The 23,619-nt window shown below is 40.1% G+C and overlaps 1 protein-coding gene across 4 annotated transcripts in view; it reads left to right on the plus strand.

Annotated features, from left to right (window-relative positions):
- The window catches only part of ERBB4 (erb-b2 receptor tyrosine kinase 4), a 769,459-nt gene that overhangs the window by 480,081 nt on the left and 265,759 nt on the right, over positions 1-23,619 (plus strand). For all 4 annotated transcript variants that reach the window (XM_087706314.1, XM_087706322.1, XM_087706329.1 and 1 more), the window contains exon 4: positions 8,843-8,977. In XM_087706314.1, coding sequence (XP_087562440.1) covers positions 8,843-8,977 — 135 coding nt within the window. The remainder of the gene's footprint in view (positions 1-8,842; positions 8,978-23,619) is intronic.

Consider the following 23,619-nt stretch of genomic DNA (forward strand, 5'->3'; position numbering starts at 1 on the left):
TTTTAATTCAATAGGGAGCAGAAGGGGCCCCTTGTTTGAACTCACCCAGTGAGGTGACGTGTCGTCATCAGAGTCATCAGAAGAAGAGGAGTTGGCATCCGCGTCATCCTTCAATGGCTGGGCAAGAGGAGGGGGGTTGGTTTCGCCAGCGAAAGCGGTTTCCTTCTTTTTCTTTTCAGAGCCTCTTGTAGGTTTCTCTTCACGTCTGGGAGGGGGTTGGGCAGAGAGGGGGAATTTAGCCCGACAGTCGGGGGCGGTATGCCCAAGCTTGCCACAGCGAAAACATGTTAAAGGTCTGGAGGAGCCAGAAGGGGGCCCTCTTGCGTCGCCTCGTCGTTTGGAAAGCGATTGAGTAGTAGGAGGGGGGAGGGACTTGGCAGCCCTTTCCTTCCGCTTCCTTCTTTCTTCTGTGGCGTAGCGCAGACGGATTAAGTCAAGCTCGGCGTCTGCAGCATGCTCAAACCAAGTGATTAAACGTCTCGGTAGGTTACGATTGACACATTGTTGATAAATGTCTGCGTTCAACCCTTCAGCAAATCTGTCCAGAAGCGCATCCTCCCCCCAGCCTCTCATGTACTGGGAAAGACACTGAAATTCCTGGATGTATTGGGCGACAGGTCTATCGTCTTGGTCAAAGGTTAAAAACTTCAACTTGTTCCGCTTCTCAGTTAATGGGTCATCAAAACGTTGGCGGAAAGCATCCATAAAACGGTTGAAATTCCCCAAGAGGGGCGAGCCAGACATATGCAAAGCAGTCGACCACGTGGCCGCCTCACCATCCAAAGATAAAAGAACCATTCTGACCCTTAAGGTGTCAGATTCAAAGTCCCGGCCATAAATTTCCATGTAGTTAAACACCTGCATAAGAAAGGAGGGGAGGCTAGCAGAAGCCCCATTAAAACGCACAGGCAAGGGAGGGATTTTAGCCATTCGATGTCTTCGGGGGGGAGGCTGGGGGGGAGGTCCTCTTTGATCAGCAAAACCTCTAGCCGCAGGGGGTGACACGGGCCGAGGGGGGGTGGGGGAGAATCCTGGCGTGGGTAACGTTGCCAATTTCTCCAGTCTCTTTCCTCCTCCCCCCTTCTCTCCTCCAAAAATGTTTGACCCCAATAATCAGGTAATTCACTCCGTTGGGGTTTCCTCATGGGCCCCTGGTGCTGATAGCCTCTCCATTCTCCTTCATCGCCCCCTCTTCTTTCCCCACAGTACCTTTGGCTCCAATAGTTAGGGAACTCACTCGCCTGAGGCTTTCTCACGGCACCTGGCTCCAGCGAAGTTTGTTGAGGTGGTCTTTGGGTGAGCCCAGCATTCCAGCTTGTCTCTATTTCTCTTTGCCCCACTGAAGTTGACCAACGGGGTGGGGGAGAAGGTTCAGGCTGACTGGAAATTTGCAGTTGAAATAAATCTTCGTGCAAAGGTCGGTCAGGCGGGCTGGGCTGGTGTAAAGAAAGGTCGGGAGGTCCTAGTTCACTGGAATCCGCCCCTCCAACGGCGCCCTCCTCCTCTCTGGTCGGAGAAGACATTATTTCCCTTCTCGGTAGACGTAAATCTCCTGGAAAGGGATATTTTCAGATTTTGCTTCTTGTCACGCCCCACTCCATTCCATAATCAGGAAAGAAGACTAAGAGACTCCATGAGTTGGAAATCCAAAGTACTTTTACTAATTACAAATGGTAAGCGAGCAGTAGTGAAGCAAAATCTGAATAATATGGCGCGAAAGCAATTGATATATAGCAAAGCCCGTTCCCCCCCCTTAGGATCAAAGCTCCAGTCCAATCATAAGTCCTTCAAATGTCAGGTGTGAGATAACTTCAAAAAGACAGGCCAACGATGGAATGTGAAGGCCGTTGATGCAGGCGGGAAACACGTACGCATGCGCAATCCCAACGACTGGTACATCCTAGAACATTCCTCCAGCAGTCCTCCAGCACATCAATTAAAACCCTCCCACATAAAGCCCCCCCCTTCCCGTTTTCATGGCAGCTGAAGCACCAGCAAAGCAGAAGCTGACAAAAAGTAAATCTTCCTCCCCCTGTCCTTACCACTTTCTGTAGAGGGACTGTAGACATCCTGTCCTATTGCATTGCTGTCTGGTTTGGGAGCATTACTGCTTCAGACAGGAAGGCAATGCAGAGAGTGGTAAGGATGGCAGAAAAAAGTATTGGTGGTTCACCCCCTTCTATCCAGGATGTAGCATCTAAGCTTTGCTTGACAAAAGTTTGCAGCATTGTCTGGGACCCTACACATCCTCTTCACGATCTGTTTTCCTTGCTACCTTCTGGGAGGAAGCTTCATGGTATCCAAAGCAGAGCATTCAGATTTAGCCACAGTTTTGTTCCATACAGTATCAACCTTCAATTTCAAGCTTCCTCTTTCCACTATGTATTCAAGATGGACAGTGATTAATATTTATATGTATTTATATGTTAGGGTGTAGGTATATACATATGTGTGTATATAGCATATCTATATGTGTTATGTATGTGTACACTTTTGAGAGCAGGCAACAGAATTTCCTTTTTAATGTGTCGGTGTGCCCACAAAAAAAAATTGACAATAAAGGTTATCTTATCTAAAGGTTATCTTATCTGGATCTGTATGTCAAATTCCATCAGTGTGAATGAAAAAATAATAATCTAGTTTGTGGTTTCTTTTCTCATGGTGCCATTGATACAAGATCCTCCTCCCCAGAAATGACAGTAATTATTTTAGAATCTACACAGATGAATTCAGGCATAGATTGTTAGAAACAGATTTCTGAAGACTCTACACCTCGCTAGATGACAATTCTGTAGCCAAAGATGAAAGCAGAAGTGGAAGACTATGTAAGAAGCTGTGCCACCTGTACAATCATGAAAATGAGGCCAGGAAAATCCCTGGGACTTCTATAACCAGTTGCGAGCCCCAAGGAAGAAATCACAATGGGGGAACACAGTAATCTGGACAGTCATTGACTTGTTTTCCAAGCAAGCCCACTTCACGTTGGTGAAGAAGCTAGTGAAGCTGTTCCTCAAACATGTCTAGCACCTGCACGGTGTACCCCAGAGAATCATCTGGGACAGAGGAATCCAGTTCATAGCCAAGTTCTGGAGAGAGTTCCTGAGGTCCATCGTGTCCACAGAAGGACTTAGCTCGGCTTTCCAACCAAACATGAACGGAGGCACAGAACGCGTGAACGCAATGGTGGAACAATACATCCGTTGTTATGTGGATTACCAACAGGATAATTGGTCAGACCTGTTACCATTCGCAGAAGTGGCGTACAACAATGTGGTCCATAGCAGCACTGGATTAGCTCCCTTTCAAGTTACTAATGGCATGGAATTTGTCCCTATGCCTGAACTGCCCAGGGAGCCTCCCTCCTCAATATTGTTGACCAAATGGATGGAATATAATCTTTGAAAAAAAAAGATGGAAGAATACAAAGAAAGCCCTGGCAGAAACTGTAGAGGAATATAAAAAACAGGCAGACAAGTATCGTTTGCTTCAACCCCCTTTCCATGTGAGAGATAAAGTTTATCTATTGACCAAATATTTATTTATTTATTTATTTTATTTGCAAAATTTATAGGCCGCCCAATCCCAAAGGACTCCGGGCGGCTTACAAGGCAAAAGAAAAAAGAAATAATAAAAATAAAGACAAATTTAAAAACATCACACATGCACTCGATCTGATCGGGGCTGGACCTCAACAATGAGGTCAACAGCCCCAGGCCTGTTGGAATAGCCAGGTTTTAACAGCTTTTCTGAAGGCCATGAGAGTGGGCAAGGTCCGGATCTCTTACCTCCTTGCGACCTATTAGATCACACAGATTAGGCCTCCTCCGAGTTCCATCCGCCAGTCAGTGTCGACTGGCGACTACGCGGAGGAGAGCCTTTTCAGTAGTAGCTCCGACCCTTTGGAACAATCTCCCCATGGAGATTCGTACCCTCACCACCCTCCAGACCTTCCGCACAGCCCTCAAGATCTGACTATCCCGTCAGGCCTGGGGTTAAAGATTATAATCCGTCCCCTCCCGAATGATGAATGTTGCTTCTATTTTTAATTACGTACTGTTTTATATGTCATTGTGTGTACTCCCTTCCCTATACGTTGTAAGCCACCCTGAGTCCCCTCAGGGAAAAGGACGGCCTATAAATAAATTTATCTATCTATTATCTATCTATCTATCTATCTATCTATCTATCTATCTATCTATCTATCATCTATCTATCTATCTATCTATCTATCTATCTATCTATCTATCTATCTATCTATCTATCTATCTCTAGGGGTAGCTCATATGGTTAAGGATGCCTAAGCAAGAAATTAGGGCCTAAGTTCTTAGGTGCTTTCCCAATAGTGAAAATAATTAACCCAGTGATGGTTCAGCTCAATCTTCCCCAGATTCTAGGGAAGATACACCCAGTTTTCCACTGTAGCTTGCTGAAACCTCTGATTGGGTCTAGTTTGAGATCTCAGACCCATCCATCCCCCCCACCTCCTATAGTAGTACAAGGAGAGACACAATATGAAGTGAAAAAAAATACAAGACTCCAGATTGTATAGAGGTCATTTGCAATATTTAGTACGTTGGAAGGGGTTCCCTTTGTCAGAAGCTATGTGGGTAAAGAGTTGGAATGTGAAAGCTGATCAATTAGTTAAGCAGTTCCATAGTGGTTAGTTTTATATGTTAACCCTCTACATTATTCTCATTACAGAACATGCTTCTCTTCTGGGGGGAGGCCTCCTGTCAGGCCTGGAAGTTATATTTTGCCTTTTGGATTTCAGGCCTCCTACACTTTCTACTGTGGGAGAATAGAGTTATACAGAATTGGGTGATATGTAGCCATAATAACATTCTTTGTCCTTGCATCTGGGTGGCTGTGGATGGGAAGAATCTTTCTTCATGGCAATGAAGGAATGGACCATATGATAGACTTGTGAGTGTTGGGTAGGGTCTTGAACTTTCAACTGGGTGGGAAAACCTGGCAGCTTTCAGATTTGGGTTTTCCCAGATGTGCCAACATGGCTCGTTCAATAAATTGGAATTTTGAGGAACTTTTGCCTTGGATTCTTATTTTACTTTGGATGCTATTTGGAACACTGACATTTAGATTCTTGAAATAAAAGATCATTTATTGCTTCATTGCTTCATACCTGCAGGGTGGCTGGAGAGGGGAAGCCAACAGCAGATGTCTACTGAAGGGCATCAACATCTCGCTATTGGTTAATGTAGCACTGTACTGTAAGATATTTGCTGTGAAGATGCTATACTTACCTGTAGGTAGACAGTCTGTTAGGCTTTAAGGTGCCAGAAGGCATCATTATGTCTGCTACAAAGAGATAACCCAACTACATTTTTAAATTTGAAAATGTTGAAAAATGACTGATGACATCAGAGGCTGCTGAAGGGAAGCAAGTGGGAATTTTACTATTAAATTTCCTACACTTAATTTCAGTGGTATGCCAATGTTTTCAGAACTGTTTTAATAATTTTGTTGTATTTAAGTACAATGACAATAAAGATTATACTTATAATTAGCTGGGCCAAAATTCCCTGGGGCCACTTGCTGGCAAGAGGTGCTTCTTGTTCTGCAGTATCCTGAGAGCCGCTTCCCACAATACAGCTATAATATCAAAGCAAGTGATGGGTAAATTTCCCTTTGCTTGAGCATGGAAATAATTAGTTTCCTTGGAAATGAATGGTTAATAGCATTTGTTTGGGGGGAAAGATCCATCTGAGTTCAAAGCACTGCCCATATTTGTGTTCATATGTCTTTTATGTACTGTACATATCTTAGAATGCTCTTTGATGTTTAGTTTTACACCCCTTCGATCGTCTCTTTTTGTACTGGTCTGCATTTGAGGAGGTGAAATTCATTCACCATGTTGACTTTCTGAAAATGCTACTTTAATTATGTTTCAATATGTACTGAAGTGTCTAATTCAGATATTATTTTAAAAATGCAGGACAAATTATTACTTCAAATTAGGGATGACTGTCAGTCAGAATCTTATCTGACTCAAAATTACAGGTATTTAAATATTGGCCTGCTCCATCACATTATCTGTAAATTACAATCATCCTCCTCCTCCTCCTCCTCCTCCTCCTCCTCCTCCTCCTCCTCCTCCTCCTTCCCCATCCTTATCCTACAAAAGAAACAGATCTAACAAAAGAGGAGGTGGAGATACATTATGTGAAAATACATTCCACCCCTATAGAAATGCATAAAACCAAGGAAGCCTCCTTGAACGCAGATGGGTTATAATAAAAGGGGGAAAAGAATGACATTTCTATAGGTGTATACTAGAGGCCACCAAGGCAATCAGAAGAAATAGGTGAACATTCTGTTAATCAGTTAATCTATGTATGTAGGAAACATGCCCCAATCGTATGGGGGATTTTAACTGCCCTGGCATAATCTGGGAAACAAACTCTGCATCAAGTGGGAGATTGAACAGGTTCCTTATGAACCTACCTGACAACTTTCATCCAAAAGATAGAGGAGGGATCCAGAAGGTCAGCTATACCAGACATCATACTAATAGAGAGAAATGATAGAGGCGGATAAAAGTTGAAGGAGCTTTTGGGAAGAGTGACATGTAATAATGGAATTCAATATAATGCAGACACAGGCAAATATAACAAAAACAAACTAGTGTCGTAGACTTTAAAAGAGCTGATTTTAACAAACGTAGAGTTTGGAAAGAATACCATGGATGGAAATCTTAAAGAGAAAAATAACCCAAGAAGCTTGGGAAACTCGATAATATGATGTGATTATAAAAGCCCAGTTTGCTTGACAAGGCATCGGCTCTCTGGTTCCAGCCTCCCAGATTATAGGTTACTCGGAAATCAAAGCAGGTGAAGAAAAGAGACGATTGGCTCCGCCCATTTTGGGTGCTCCAGTTCCAATGATCTGGCCACACTTTGACTTGGTGCTGAGCCCCTTCCAAGTGGTGCACCACACCTAGAAAGCCTCATTGACCGCCAGATCATGTAATTCCGCTCAGCAGAGTTGAGCTTGCATGAGTAGTAAGAGCAAGGAAAGAGTTGCTTTGAGTTCAAGGGGGCTTGTAGCAACACCTCCAGCACCATGACATCAGATGCATCCATCTCCACCATGGACAGTTGCATCGGGTCGGGAGGGTGAAGAATGGGTTCTGTACCAAAAGCCTTCTTCAAAACCTCAAAGGCATGCCACTTGACCGACTTCCATGTGAGCTGCAATCTTTTCTGCAGCAACCGGGCCAAGGGAACAGTCATTGCAGCGAACCGGGGAATAAACTGTGGTTTAGTGAGTTTATTCATAATCCCCAGCAATTACCTTCACCAAAACTCAAAACTGTCCCAGTTAAGTCCAGCCGCGAGCAGGCCAAGATTAGTTCACATGCATGGCCCAACAGTCCACAAAGCAATTGAAAGTTGCTCAAACAAAATGACTCCACCAAACAAACTTAACTCCAGACGTAAGAGAATTCACAAGCCATCAATCAACTCAGTTCCTGACATGCCAGGAATCGGAGCTGACATCTGAGGAGGAATCTGGGGAGTTGTTCAAGGGAGATACCATACTCTAGCTATCTTTATGTTTTGTTCCAAAAAGACTATAATGCCATTGAAGTAAAATGTAATTCCATTATATATAACCTACAGAAAAAAATGTGTCTTATTAATAATAATTTTGTAGCATTGGAGCCAACTTTAGTTAGATATAGTAGTGGACAAATAAAATACTGTTCTGAGGGAAATTGTATTAATAACTAAGAGCTTTTTCAGTAAACATTCAAAATGCCTATTTAACAATAGTAATATTCCTGGTTCATAATTATAATGCAAATTGAGATTGCTTTTATGTATTCGTCTCTATAATCTCAAATGGTTTGGATTCGGTCTAGAAACCGAATCCCTCTCAGGGAAACACATAGTTATAGTATTTCACGTATTTATGAGGTAGGCTTTTGCTTCCAGTTGTTCTGCTTAGAAATGTGTGCTTTTGCTTCATTATTTATTATTTGTTATATGCATCACAATTGTAGGCATGCTCACTTAGTAATAAATCCCTCCAAGCTCAACGGAGCTCCTTGTGTTTAACGTTTTAGCTTTGTTATACTTCCTTTGAAGTAATTTTTTTGATTTTACCAGATGTCCTCCAATTCTAGTCCAAGAGCTTATAAAAGGAAATTTTAATTCAAAGCAATGCTTGCTGTCTGATAATGCAGTCCTTAATTTAGATATTTAACTTTTGCTCTTAAACCTCAGGTATGGTGAAGAAGTATGGCATTCCACATATAAAACTGACACTCTCAAAAAAAGTGAGGAATGGAATCACTGAAGACATTGTTGTCCCATTCCATCCAACTGATTCTGTCCTTAAGACGTGGCTTTTTTTCCACATACACCACCAATAAATGTTCAATAAATGAAATTATTGTCCAAGGTGTAGCTTCTTGTTTCATACCTTCTCTTCTAGTAATTGTATAACAGAATTGCACCATGTAAGGCTGTCCTAATTAGAATGCTGAAAAAAGAAGGGGAAAAAAATCATTGGAGTGGCTTAATTCGGTGAAGATGTGATTCCTTAGACTAGAGACTAGAGCAGTGTTTCTCAACCTTGCCAACCTTAAGTCCTGTGGACTTCAACTCCCAGAATCCCCCATCCAGCAGGCTGGGGGATTCTGGGAGTTGAAGTCCACAGGACTTAAGGTCGCCAAGGTTGAGAAACACTGGACTAGAGAATGCATACAATCTTAGGAACTTTCTATGTTTTCTGCTGTTGTTTTACAACATCATTTTATTTTTCTTTCACAGAAAGGCTTTAATATATGTTTTCCCCTCCCTATTTCTTTTTGATACAGAAATCTTAAATGGAGGAGTGTATGTTGGCCAGAACAGATTTCTTTGCTACGCAAACACCATTCAGTGGGAAGATATTGATCGCAACCCTATAGCTTCCAATTTCTCTGTGGTTCCAAAAAACAGTAGCACAGATTGTAAGTATGGGCTTTGTGATTTGTAATTTGATACTGTAATTTTGTTAACAATAACCTTGGTTTATATTTGTAATTATTTTTCTTTCTTCTAAGAACTCTACTATGTTATTTTTATATGTTTCTATAGCATTTATGCATTAGTTTTAACATGTAATACTGTATCGTGTACATCTAACATAAAATCTACTACAACTAAATATATTATATTGTATGTTATGTTATCTAAAATCTAAATTATATTTAATATTTATTGTTCTTTATATCTAGCAAAAAGATAGTTTTCCATGGAAGATTTAAAGCCCACTACAAAACTCCCACTTTGTCAAATTATAGTAGTAGTAACTGTGTTTAAAATTACTGCCCAATTGCTTAATAGTAGTCAAGGATAGAGAAGGAATATACATCCTTGGACTATTAGTTAAAAAGATGGCATACATTAAATAAAGGAAGAAAAACAATATATTTTTGAAAGTGCAGTTTATGTATCATTAATATTTTTACTAATTTCCAAAAAATGAACAACAGCCAATATTAATTTTCATATATTTTAGTGTCAATGACATGATTTAAATAACATATAATTCAAAATAAAAAGGGGAAAAAAAGATTTCTTGAAAATCCTCTGCATTGCTTCCTGTATAAATGTATACATTCAAACATTACAATGTTTTTTTTTAAGTTGTAGATTCACCTTTCCCTCTCTACTAATTCCTCATTAAATTCCATTTAATGGAAGGATATAACTTTAAAAATATGTAGAAAAACTAGGCAGTGATATCACTTTCCTCTTCCTGCCCCCCCACCCCCCAAAAAAAAACCCAGGCTTAGATGCATGAATTTTACATTTCCTTTTGGAACTTTATATATATTTATTCATAAGATCATTCTTTCCTGATTGTTTGTGTGTGCATGCAAATATTGTGGGGTTTTTTAAAGCTGAGAATAACCACATCAGAAAAATAGAACTAAAACGTCTAAATGATCATTTTATTATGATCTACAATAGTAGCTGGATCAATTTATATAGAATGCTGAAATGAAGATCTCAGTTACCCTATGTCAGAATGTTAGAAATCATTGCAACAAAATTCATTGAGATTTTTCTGTTTTTAAGCTTGTAATGTTTCAAAGGGTTGTGTTGTGTTGTTCCCATCACAGAAACTAGGCAATTGAATTAGTTGAACCCTGTAAGAATCTGAAAGCCCTTGCTTGAAGCAGATCTCTGAAGGATTCATTTATGTATCTGGACCTTCCTTGCTCTGCCCTGTCCTTATTTAAGTAAGTCCTCTCCTGGGCTGATTTGTCTTGATTATATAAACATACAGCACTGGGGGGAAATCTATATAGTTGCATAATCCATACAACAAGAATTGCATCTGCTAGATAAAGATGAGAGTAGTTTTTGGCTTTAAAAATTAACCTTTCATTTAGCAGACATTATTTAGTGAAGCATTGCTATGAGGAAAGCAAAGTTTGGTTTATCTTTTGGTCTTTGTGAGCACAGCTTTCAGGTGTATGAAACTCTCCTCCTTTTTTTCTTGCTGATAAAAAGAGGCAGCCTTATCTGGGGTTTTCATAATTACAAGAATCATTAAAGTCATGCCTACCACCTATACTGAAATGCAAGTTTCCTCTTCTTCTCCAGACTTATATATTCAGCTAATTGTGAATCCATCTGATGGTGGTACTTTTTATTCCTCATTGTTCTATCTTATTAAGAAGTAGGCTGTGGTCTATATTATGTCCATAGCATTTCCTTGAACCACTAATTCAGGCAAACTCTTTATCAAGAAGACAATAAGATTTGTCTGGGTTTAGTCCCTTGATCATTGTCATGGCTTTGCACTCAATCTATTCCAGTTCTTCTTATGATAGTGTGTTTGGTTCTCAATCACACAAAATGAAGGAGAGTTGAATATTTTCCTTGATTTGAAAATTATATTTCTGTTGTTGTAGCCCAAAATTACATTTCCTTTCTTGTAGCCACATCATCCTGCTAATTTCTACAGTTTGAAATCAAATATGGATCCAAAATCGTTTTCATGACTATTATAGCTGAGCTACATGGGCAATGAATTTCTGTTTTCTAAATGAAGAACTTTGCATGTGCCATTGCAACACATTGATAAGATGGTTAAAATATGCCAGAATCAATCACATGAAAGAATCGACATTTCAGAGAATATAGTAGGTATATAAAAAAAAATACTTCTAAAAAAACTTTGTCAAAATTTGTATTCAGACTTGAAAAGGTTTTCAAAGCCTGGATCATTTTTATGAAAGCATTAAAAGCATTCTTCATTACCCAAAGAAACAGAAGTTTCTTGCTGTTACCTGACAGGATTTCAAGGTTTCAGATACAGTTTTGCTGCCTGTTAAATTACAAAGATTTGAGATGGTAAGAGAAAACAATTTAGTGTCCTAAATGATTTTTAGAACAGTAAAATTGCAGAGCTATTATGGAGTGCTACCACTCAGAGAAGCGTTATGCATATAGGCAAGTCTCCCCATAAAATGAAGTGCCTGCTCCAAATACAGGGTAAAGAACAAACCATAATTTTAAATAAATGTGCTAATCCTTTGACTATGAGTAAATGTAGGTGTATCCTTTGGAGAGAACCGAAGCCCCCAACTGAAATCTTGGCTCTGCTCTAAATTTACAAGGCAATTCTATCTCAGAACTCTCATTTGAATAATAGCACCATATTCTCCAATTTAAGTGGTTTATATGAATTATAGAAATGTAACTGAAGTATTATGACTATTGTCAATAAGTATATAAATTATATTTATGGAGAATATGCAGGCTTGGAAGCATGAGAATCCATAGTATAGCAGTTGGGGGGGGGGATGGGGAACAGAGGTGATTCAGCCGGTTATGTCCGGTTTGGGTGAATCGGTAGCGGTGGCTGCGGGAGGCTCCACCCACCTGACATAATGTGTGACCTTCTGCACATGCTCACATTTACGAACCATTAGGGAAGGTAAGTGAATCCCACCGCTGATGGGGAAGCAGACATGAAGTGTAGAATGACTAATGTTCATGTGTAGCACAGGCCATTGTGCCAAACCACTTCTGTGACTGATATGTGTCTTGGTCAGGGAGAGGGTGGTTGTGGATCTTCTTTTAGTTTAGCCTAATTTTGTGTTCTGATTGGGCGTGTTGCCTTGTATATGTATTGTTTCTTTCCTTTTGCTCCTTTTAAGCCACCCAGAGTTGCCAAGAAATTAGGCAGCCTCAAAATTAGAATGAGTAAATAAATAAAGCCAGACTTTTCCCCACTGAAACCAGAGACTTGTACCCATGAGTTATAGACCTTCATCTCATCTTGGAAACTTCAGTAGCCATTGTGTTTCTAGTATTAGTGCTCTCATAGTTCCTTAAAATGCACAAGGAAATAATCAATACTAGCCTAAACTGCAGAATTATCATAAGCCATGTAGATTTTCAGTTCTGTTTTTGCAACATACATATATATCTCATACTATATGGATGTTCTGTGTGCACATTTGCTGAACAAACTTTTACAATTTTTAATTTGATATTGTTTAAACCTAATATTGGATTATCACAACTCAACAAAACTCTGGAATTTTGAACTGCTTTTTAATATATTCCAATCACTTCCATTCAGGGTTTTTTTTTAAAAAAAAGTTTCTTTCTCTATATTGTGATAGTGATCATCAAATCAAAACCTTTACCAGGTCCTTTAGGCCAGAAAACAGTACAATTAAATATCTAAGCCTATAATTAATAAATCTAAATAGTAGACATAAAATACATTAAAAGTATATACAATAAATTAATAAAGTAACATAAGTGCATACCTGCTCTATTGGACTCCCATTAATTTGCAAGTTATGCATCCTACTATTCTATTGTGTAGAGACACAACGGTTTTTTTAAAAAAAATTAGGACAATTTTTAAGCAATAGGAATCCAATGTCCTCAAGGTTCTCCTCGCTCCCATCATGTCAAGACAGACGAATTACTGCATCATCTCCATATAGCAAGGCTGAATATACACAATTTACTAACATTGGAGAGTGATAATTAAAAGTTGAAGACACCTGAATTATTGAATTAAGACACGGATTGAAAATTAAGGAGGCTAAAATGTAGCCTTGCCTTACCCTTTTTGGGTGAAAACATTCCAGAAAGATATCCCAAGGGGAGCATCTGACTGTCATGGCCCCCGTTGGAGCCTGAGTCCAGGGAGGAGGACGAGACAGAGCTAGGGCCAATGGACGAATGACCGGAGGAGCAGGATGAGGCAGTCCCAGGTTCCTTGGGCCTGGAAAGCGCTGCTTTTTCCAGTCTCACATCCTGTTACCAAAATCTGGACACCTTGCTGTTCTTGTCTTGCTTGCATTGTTTGCCATGCTGGCCTGGCTACATGAGAGGTTGCAGTGACATAGTTATACTCTGGGAGGCGCTGCAGTCCCAGGGAACTCTTCCTGTGGCAAGGAGTCTCTGAAACCAAACTCCTTCAACTTCAGCTGCTGTCAGGACTGTGCTGCTCCTCCGGACTAATAGCACCCAGGACCTATTAGAGGTGTTGCGAGACTTGCAGTGAACTGTGGGACTTTTGGGGAAAAGTTGGAGCAATAAAGGGGAGTTAAGCCTTCGTTCTGGCTGGGTTCTGTCCTTTCCTAGCCCCAGGTCATCATGCTGACTTTCAATGAGGTGTCAGAATCCCAGAGTCTGATAAAGAAGAGTCACCTCCTATCTTCTTGTTCTTCCCAACCAGAGTTGGGTTCCTACCAGTTCGTACCTATTCGGTAGAACCGGTTCGTCAAATCTTCCGAAGAGATTCCACCAGTGGACCCGGAAAGCAGGACACACCTACAAAAGAGGTTCCCAAAAATTTTGAAACCCACCACTGACACACACACACACACAAACAGACAGACAGACAGACTGACACAGAGAGAGAGAGAAAGAAAAAGGAAGGAAGGAAGGAAGGAAGGAAAGAAAAAGAGTGAGAGATGAAAGAAAAAAAGAAAAAAGGGACAGAGAGACAAAAGGAAGGAAAGAGAGAGAGAGAGAGAGAGAGTGTGTGTGAGAGAGAAAGAATGGCCGGCAAGCCACTCCCATCAGGTCACATGGCCAGTGCTCCCACAAAGGAGGTCACACCCACAGAGTAGGTTCCCAAAAATTTTGAAACCCACCACTGTTCCCATCATATTGTGGGATCCACAGTTTTCATTTTGCCTGTCACTTCCTACAGTCTGCAGCATTGAGCAAGGATACGCCTACGGTTGGCATGTCTTCATGCAGGCACTCCATCATCACTTTTTCAGTCGCCCTTGGGGCCATCGGCCATGTGAGCGAAGTCCCCACCTCACAAGGGATTCCACATTAGCTCTGACCATATGTCCATACCACCACTTTCATTTTTTTTTCTGGAAAAAGGAACCTCTTAACTATTGAGGATACTTGCACTTTTTTGCCTAGCCTGCAATCAGATTTTAAAGCTGATTTAAAACCCACAAAGACAAAAAAGGGCCCCTTTGAATGGTAAGCTACGTTTTCCAGCCAAGTGGATGCAGGACCAGAGAGAGATCTAAGGTTGAATTAAGGTTCCCTCTAAATTTTGCCTGTCCCTCAGCAACAATATTTTCACTTTGGATCCAGTCCAATAGTTTTAAGCAGGTATGTTTTTCATATAGTTTGCTTATTGTATTAAGCAAACTAATAGGTCTGTAATTAGGAGGGTTAAATCTGTTTCCTGTATTCTTAGAAAGAGAACGTGATCAATTTTTGCGACCTTCTTAGAAGCAAACTCAATGGGGAAGCCAGAATGACTTAACAAGTGTGTTATTACCTTAACGACTTCCTGATTCACTTAAGAACTGTGGCAAGAATGGTCATAAAATAGAGAAAAGCTCATTTAATAACTTTTATTTATCAAAGCAAATTTTGGGATTAATTGTGATCATAACTTGAGGACTGCCTATATAACAATCTCATCAAAACAGAATTCAGGTGGCAGGGAAATGTTCACTGTCTGATTTTCAGTAATCTATAATAATCTAGAAATGGTTATTACAGAAACATAAGTATGTGGAACCACAATACATTTGACCCCCACTTGTTCCTTTGGAGCCCCAGAAGGTTAGTTTCTCATTTAAGTCTCCCCTTGCAGAGCCATTTAGTATGATTAAATCTAGATTATCTATAAGTGAATCAATCAATTTCCTGGATTGTTTTGAATTGGACTGATTTTTTTCAGAATCAAATTCAGATTTGATCAGGGCTTTTTCTACATTTCTACAAAAGACTAGCTTGTTTTTTTCTAAATGGAGAGAAGGTATGTTCTTGTACCATATTTACTGGAGGAAAACATAATATCACTATTGTTATCAGGAGGTACAAGTGAAATTATTTGTTTAGTGAGAGAACATTAGAAAATGGAAAAAGTTCAAGAGGCAATGCCATATGATGCAGAAGAATTATTAGCGTTATCGAATGGATATATTGGATTTCTAAAACCAACTAAGTGATTTAGCAGTGCACATTCCAGGACAGATCAAAGAAATGTGTGATCTTAACTTACTTTCAATACTTTGATGATCTTGTTCTTGGAGCTTAACTTCCCAGTTTCAACTCCTGATTTCCCAATCAATAGTTAAGGTTGAGACAACTTTATAAAAATTAGTAAGATAGAATCTCCAGACTAGTAAAATAAGAACAATTCTCTTTAGATTATCTGGATCCTGTGATTGTTTGCGCTGAAAAGCTAGATGACATATATAACTGCATTTACATATTGCGACTTTTGCTTTGAATTCTAATTAGATTAGATAAAATCTCTTCAAAGAGAACAACAAAGTGCCCATTTATTTATATTATGAGTGTAAAGGGCTTATTTTGGAATACTAGGAATTAGCTGACCTATTCTGAGTCATTGAAGACTAATCCGATCAATCTTGCATCAAGAAAAATATATGGAGACAGCTTGGGTGTATGTCATGCGTACGCATGCACCTAATTTAAATTTGTTGTTGTTGTTGTTGTTGTTGTTGTTGTTGTTCCCCATAGACTCAGCTGAAGAAAATGCAAATTTTCTTTTTCAGACATTTTGAGTCTGAAATTTGTGCACAAATCTTAGGCTAACTTTCCTCTTCAGCCTCCCCCCCAATATCCAGTGTCAATCTGCAGCCAATAAAATGCCGCAAAGGTGTTTGGAAACTCCCAAGGCAGGATGGTGAGAAGAGGTTGTCCTTGGAGTGCTGCGACTTTGAATGCCATCTTGGAACCTGGACCATGAAACCTCCTCCCCACCTGTGTGTGACATGCAGCTACAGCATAGAGACATGCTGTACATGTTGAGGAGGGAAGGGTGCTACATGGCTTGGAGAGAGCGCATAGTGATGCATGTGATGTGTTGTGCAGGTTGGAGGTTTGTGTGGGGTTGCATGAGACATGCAGATCAGGGACAGGGCACAAAATGGATTACATGGGTCAGGGAAAATGCAGAAGAGTTGTAGTTCAAGGAGGTTGCATTGAGCTATGGCACAGGTTGGGAGTTCTGAAGGGATGCATAAGTCTGCCATGGCATGCAGGGATATATGAATGGCTGCCATGGCACAAGGGCAGAGAGGCTGGGAATGTGTATGGGTGGGAGAGAATTATTCCAGTATCTGACACCTTCCCTGCCAGCTTCCCCATTGACTTTATGCTTATAGAATCAGAATCAGAATAGAGCTGGAAGGGGGCTTGGAGGTCTTCTAGTCCAGACCCTGCTCAAGCAGGACTTCCTATACCATTTCAGACAAGTCTAGTCTCTTCTTAGAAACCTCCAGTGATGAAACATCCACGATGTCTGAAGGCAACTTCTGTTCCATTGGTTAATTGTCCTCACTCTTAGGAAGTCTCTCCTCAATCTCATCATTGTGGTGTGCTTGGCAACTGGTCATAAGTGAGAATGGGTTGCTGGGTCCAGATTGCGATAACCTGACCTCAGGGTTGCTTAGACAGCTGGAAGTCCAAGAATCAGTTGTAAGTTCATGTCTTCAGCACTGTTGTAACTTCAAAAAGTCACTAGGCAAATGGTCGTGTCGAAGGCTACCTAAAAAACAAACCAGGAAACAAGAGAGGTTGCATGGTTCTGCAGCGGGAGAGACTAAGCCAGTGATGGTGAACCTTTTGAGCTTGGCATGTCAAAAATTAAAAAATTTCCTCCCTTGACGCTGCTAGCGTGTCACATATTCCCCAAAAGAGAATTCATAACTGTAATGAAACTGTAAGAGTAATATATTAAATTATTTAAATTAATTATTTAATAAATAATTATAAATATTTTTTAAAATGCCTGTTTAGGCCTGGAAACTTTGGAGAATGCTCTTACATGTGTCTATTCTATTCTATTTATTAAATTTATAGGCCGCCCAATCCCGAAAGACTCCGGGCGGCTTACAGAAATAAAATTTTAAGAAAAAGGTTAAAAAGACAAACAGAAGAGAACAGATTAAAAGAAACACATCATGCACCCAGTCTAAGCGGGGCTGGACCTTGATCAAGAGGTCAACAGCCCAAGGCCTGCCGGAATAGCCAGGTTTTAATAGCTTTTCGGAAGGCCATGAGCGTGGGTAGGGTCCGGATCTCTGGGGTAGCTCATTTCATAGGGCCAGAGTGCCATATGTCCATTATCAGAACGCTAGGCAAGCATGATGCGGACTAAAAGATAAAACAGAGGGTTTTTTCAACCTTCAGTAAGTCCTCACTTACTGTTGCTATGGCTAGGCTGGGAGGTCAGTTTTGTACTCTTCTGGAGGAAGAATGCAGAACAGGTAGAAGGCTGGATGCATACACATAGCCTGAGCTATTGGGGAGAATGGTTTGTGATCCCTGTCAGTCAAATGGAATATAACAGCAATATTTTTCTTCAAACTTGAGTAACAAAAAATGAACAGTGATTAATTCCATTTCTTAAAGTCATTTTTTTACCCAGTGTATTGTTCCTAATGCAACTTTAAGTGGCAAAAGTACTTACTGAGAAAGTGACTGATGGAACAGAAGATCCTGAACAGATTTTTATTGCAGTTGGCTTAAATCATTTTCTTTTATAAACTCCATTCAAGTAATGTTTTAATGTGTGCTTTTCTTGGAAGTAGAGAGTAGAAGTTCTGTAGGCTGGGGGTCCCACCATTCATCCAACCAGGTGCCAGCATTCACTGCCAATTAGAGAAACATATTTTTTTTTTATAAGACAAAGGCATAAAGTATCTCACAACACCTTATTTTATGGGGGAAATTCTTCCATAATGTTTTAGCAACCATAATGTTTCTTGGCTGGAAGTGTATCAAGTCAGGGTTGAGAGTTGAATGAATACCCCCCCTCTCCAAATTGCTAACAACTTTAAAGTAGCCACTTATTTGTGTTTCCTGCAATTAAGGTAAAAGAATGGGAATGACAATTTACTTTAGAGAACTAGCAGTTGAAAGTGGTGAAGGAAGAAAGTAACGATGCCAATATTTGATGTAGTGCCTTTTTTAATTTTTTTTCCCTAACTCTAAAAATGTAGGGAAAACAAGAAGGAGAATGTAGAATTGTAATATTCAGGGAGTTTAAAGATGAAATGTTCTGGTTCTAAGAAAACATTGTAGGCAAAGAACAGCAGGAAAATGTGAAAATAATTCCTACTTCTTTAAAATGCCATTTTATTATTATATACTTTATTCACTAAACATGAAACTCAGCCAACTGAACATTCAAAAATGTGTTACAAATACCATTGAGTGGTGCTAATGGTTGATACGGTTTGCTGCCAGTCTCCTAGGTATCAATCAAGGACCTTCTTAAAATATAAGATGTTCTGAGTAGCCCCGTTCTTTGCAGTTCCGCTGGTGTTATTGCAGGAAGCTGCAATTTCTTCATGTATCTTGTTAAATTCTTGGACATGGTGCCAAGTGCCCCGATGACAATGGGTATCACTGTTACATGCTTCATCCATAGCCGTGTAGTTTCGATGGCCAGGTCACGATATTTCATTATTTTTTCTAGTTCTTTTTCTTCGACTCTGGTATCACCAGGAACAGCGATATCAATAAACTGTACACTTTGGCCCTCTACAACTGTGATATCTGGGGTGTTGTGCTCCAAATGACAATCCGTTTGTATTCGAAAGTCCCACAAGATCTTCACCTTCTCATCTTCGATAACCTTTTCCACTTTATGTTCCCATGAGTTTCTGGATACGGGTAAATCATATTTTTTACACAATGACCAGTGGATTAATTTAGCAACTCAATCGTGTCTAGCTTTGTAATCAGTTTGTGTGATTTTGCTGCATTCACATATTAAATGTGAAACAGTTTCAACTTTGTTATTGCAAAGTCAACAGTTTGGGTTGTCAGTGGATTTTTGTATCTTTGCTTTCATGGCATTAGTTTGTAGTGCTTGTTCTTGAGCAGCCAGTATTAAACCTTCCATTTCTTTCTTGATAGTTCCCATCTTAAGCCATGTCCATGTCAAGTTGTCATCAGATTTTCCTTCAATGTTTTTCCAGTGCTGTCCGTGCAAAGCTTTGGTTTTCCATCTATTTAATCTGCCATCCAGCTGTTTTTCCTTATATTCTGCCTTTGCTTCTGTTGTTTTTATGCTGTTCTCCCTTTTCACAGCCTGCAGCAATTTTTCTGTACTTTGGTTCACATAATCATTCAAACTTCGTTCTTCTTCTTCTACAGTATGATGGATTTGCAATAGCCCCCTGCCCCCTATTTTTCTTGGCAGGTACAACCTGTCGATGTCACTTCATAAAGCGTGGTAAATATTCAAAAAATTGCGTGTTTTCCAGTCCAGGTTTTCCAGTTCAGCCAGAGCCCAGTTGATGATTGCAGCTGATGATTCCAGTATCACTGGAACTGCCCATCTATTAATGTCTTTAATTATGTTTCCAGCATTCAGCTTTGATTTTAATATTTTGTGGATCCTCCTGATGTTTTGCGTTGACTCTTTGACTTTTTCATTCAATATGTTATTTGCTTCCAATATGCCTAGGTACTTATTATTATTGTTGTTGTTGTACAATTGTATCACAGCGGCCAGTTGTTTCGCCGGATTTGGCATTGGTTACTATTAATGTATATTAATATATTAATAATAACAGCAGCAGCAGCAACAACAACAATAATAATATTAAATGTATATACTTCCCAACTTCAAGTGACTCGGTGGTTTATTGTAACACACCCACAGAATAGCACAATAACAGCAGCAGCAGCAACAACAACAATAATAATATTAAATGTATATACTTCCCAACTTCAAGTGACTCGATGGTTTATTGTAACACACCCACAGAATAGCACAAAACAGAACCCTGATGGCAAAGAAAACAAGCCCAGGGGGAAACAAAAAAGAAGAAAAGGGGGTGTTAGATATTGTCCACAAGGGCCTGGGTGAAGAGCCTTGTCTTGAAGGCTCTTTGAAATGGCCATAGGGTGGAAGCCATTCTAATCCAGAGGGCAGGTGCTGCTAAATGGGCAGAAATGTTGTGCTTCTAGATTTTTGATATAGAAAATACTGCCAAAAGAAAAATTCAGCATCTGAAGTGGTGTCAAGTTTGCCAGGACATGAAGTCTTCAAGGATTTTCCGAAATCTAACCTTAAAATCAATAGATTCACCTCGAATTTATTCAGGCTGATATATGGAGTACAAATCAGTTCTTAAGCTGTGCAGTTGATGTACCACTAACCCTTCTGGCTGGGCTTGAAGGGAGGTATAGTTGAACATCTGGAGAACCACCTTTCATCCAATCCTTTTTGTAATCTTTTTATTGTAAAGGACATGTAACTGCCAATAAAGCAGAACATTTCATTTTTCATCTCTTTGCTAAAATGAAACCTGTGTTTAACTTGCGAACTGCCATTTCTTGCTCCCTTTGAAAGAGCAGCCATTGAAATAGAGCAAGGATAGAGAAAAGAAACACCCAGTGATTTAGCCCTTTGGGGGATTCATACTGCTTAGGATGTGATCAAGATTGTTTGGCTTCTTCTTTGCAGTAAATGAGAATATTTGTAGCTCAGGGTTGAAATAAGGAGTCCTTAATGTTCTGTTCTGTTCTATTCTATTCTCTGTGCTAGATTATTTTGTTGCAGATATTTCATTACCAAAACTAGGTAACATCATCAATGCTGTACTGATGATGTCACCTAGTTTTGATAATAAAACAAAAAAAAACAAGCTCTAGAAAGCACCAAGTATTCCTCATTCCCTAAAACCCTTGGCTCATTCCCTATAGAGTTCACGTTAAATATAGGACGCCCATGCTTAATAACCACATTGCTAAGTGATGCAACCATTAAGGAAGACATAATGTGCCTGTGAGTTGTGATTTTACTGCCAGCTTCTCCACTGATTCTGCTTCTCAGAAGATGGATATGAAGTGTTCAATGGCAATCAAATCACTATAAGGGCAATGTGGCAGTTGTAAGTGTGGAGATCAATAGCAATAGCAATAGGAGTTAGACTTATATACCGCTTCCTAGGGCTTTCAGCCCTCTCTAAGCGGTTTACAGAGTCAGCATATCGCCCCCACAGTCTGGGTCCTCATTTCACCCACCTCGGAAGGATGGAAGGCTGAGTCAACCTTGAGCCGGTGAGATTTGAACCGCCGACCTGCAGATAGCAGTCAGCTGAAGTGGCCTGCAGTACTGCACTCTAACCACTGTGCCACCTTGGCTCTAGATCAGTTGTAAAGTTATTTTTTCAGTATTGTCATAACTTTGAATAGTTGCTAAACAGAGCAGTTGTTAAGCGAGGACCACCTGTAGTACTTCTTAAGAGGAAAAACATTGGGATTCTTTCTTACAACACAGTGAAAGAAGTAAAAGAATAGACAAGTAATTTCTCTATGTTTCCATTAATGAATAGATTGCTTTGCCAAAGCAGATCTTCAGAGAGCTATCTTGTCTGAAATTTATTAAGAAAACAAAAAAAAATACAGGGAAAGGCCATAATGCACAAGAAACTATGGTTAATTTGAAATCAATCAATCAATCAATGAAGGTTTGAAGTTTCTGCCATCCACTTAACAAATGCTCTTATCGTCCCATATGAATTATTGTAGAAGGGACTCATTCATTTTCTAGAGAGGAATTTAAGAAAAAAGTTAAGCCGTTGTTTTTATTCTGGGTGTTTATTGTTTAGTAAAGCCAAAGAATTTCCCACCTCTGACAGAGAGGGTTTGATATACTGTTCATGACCAACTCTGCTGGTAGCAAATATTTCCTCCCCTGAGATTAGTGACCTTCAAATTAATATTTGTGAAAAATTCATGTTTTGCCTTTAAAAAAAATGTTACGTTGCTACAACTATCTGGATTTCATATGTGAAAATCGTCCCATGGCTTTGCATGGTTTCCCTGGGATATTTCCTTAGAAAACAGTATGAATGTTCCCTGGACTGCAGGAGGTGGACATCAATCTAAAGTCGAAGCGAGATGGCTCCTCACACAGCAATTTTATCAATACAAGAGAATATATGTAGCTCAGGACTCCATAGCAGTTTTACATCAGAGTAGCAAAAGGAAAATAAACTTTCTAAATGTACTGCCTTCCCCAGAGTAAAGCTTTCCTTACAGAACTAGACAGTGTTTTAGTTCCCACTAGGCAGCTAAATAAGGTGCTTTGAACATGGTTATTTTCTTGCAGTGACTGTAATGGATTGGTGTCAGCCTCTGCTTTGCTGCTGCTTCGGCTGCCATTGAAACGGGGAGGGGGGGCATGGTATTTGGGAGGGGACTACTAATTGTGCTGGAGGAAGATTCTGGAGTTTCTGCTGCCTGTCTTACTGCGCATGTGGAGGAGGTTTCCCGCCAAGGCCAATGGCACCGACATTCCATCCTGGTGATGCCTTTTGAAGTTATCTCGCACCTGACCCTTGGGAGAATTATGATTGGACTGCAATTGGGATGCCAAGGGGTGGGGAATGGGTTATTCTATATATCAATCGCTTTCGCGCCTAAATAATCAGTCTTCGCTTTGCTACGCTTCTGATCATTTATAATTAGTAAAAGTACACTTGATTTCTATCAATGGAGTCTCGTGGTTTTCTTTGCTAATTATTCAATGGAGGAGTGCTGACAATTGATATCAGAGGTGGGTTCTTACCGGTTCGCACCAGTTTGGTAGAACCAGTTGGTCAAATCTACTGAACTGGTGAGAGGAGGTGCCACTGCTTTATTTTTATTTTTTTTTGCTATTTTATTAATATTTATAGGCCGCCCTTTTCCCTGAGGGGACTCAGGGCGGCTTACATAAAATAGGGAAGGGAGGGTACAAGACAATAAACGCAAAACAATACATAAGAGTAAAATAGTACACAACATTCATTCATCATTCGGGTGGGGACAGATTATAATCTTTATCCCCAGGCCTGACGGGCTAGCCAGGTCTTAAGGGCTGTGCAGAAGGTCTGGACGGTGGTGAGGGTACGAATCTCCACGGGGAGATCGTTCCAAAGGGTCGGAGCTACTACTGAAAAGGCTCTCCTCCGTGTAGTTGCCAGTTGGCACTGACCGGCAGATGGAACTCGGAGGAGGCCTAATCTGTGCGATCTAATTGGTCGCAAGGAGGTAATTGGCAGGAGGCGGTCTCTCAAGTACTTTAAAAAGTACCAAGTAGATGCTGTGG

Source organism: Thamnophis sirtalis, unplaced genomic scaffold (genome assembly GCF_051295495.1).
Source record: "Thamnophis sirtalis isolate CommonGarterSnake01/CBP01778 unplaced genomic scaffold, rThaSir2_p1.2 scaffold_1, whole genome shotgun sequence".
Taxonomy (NCBI): domain Eukaryota; kingdom Metazoa; phylum Chordata; class Lepidosauria; order Squamata; family Natricidae; genus Thamnophis; species Thamnophis sirtalis.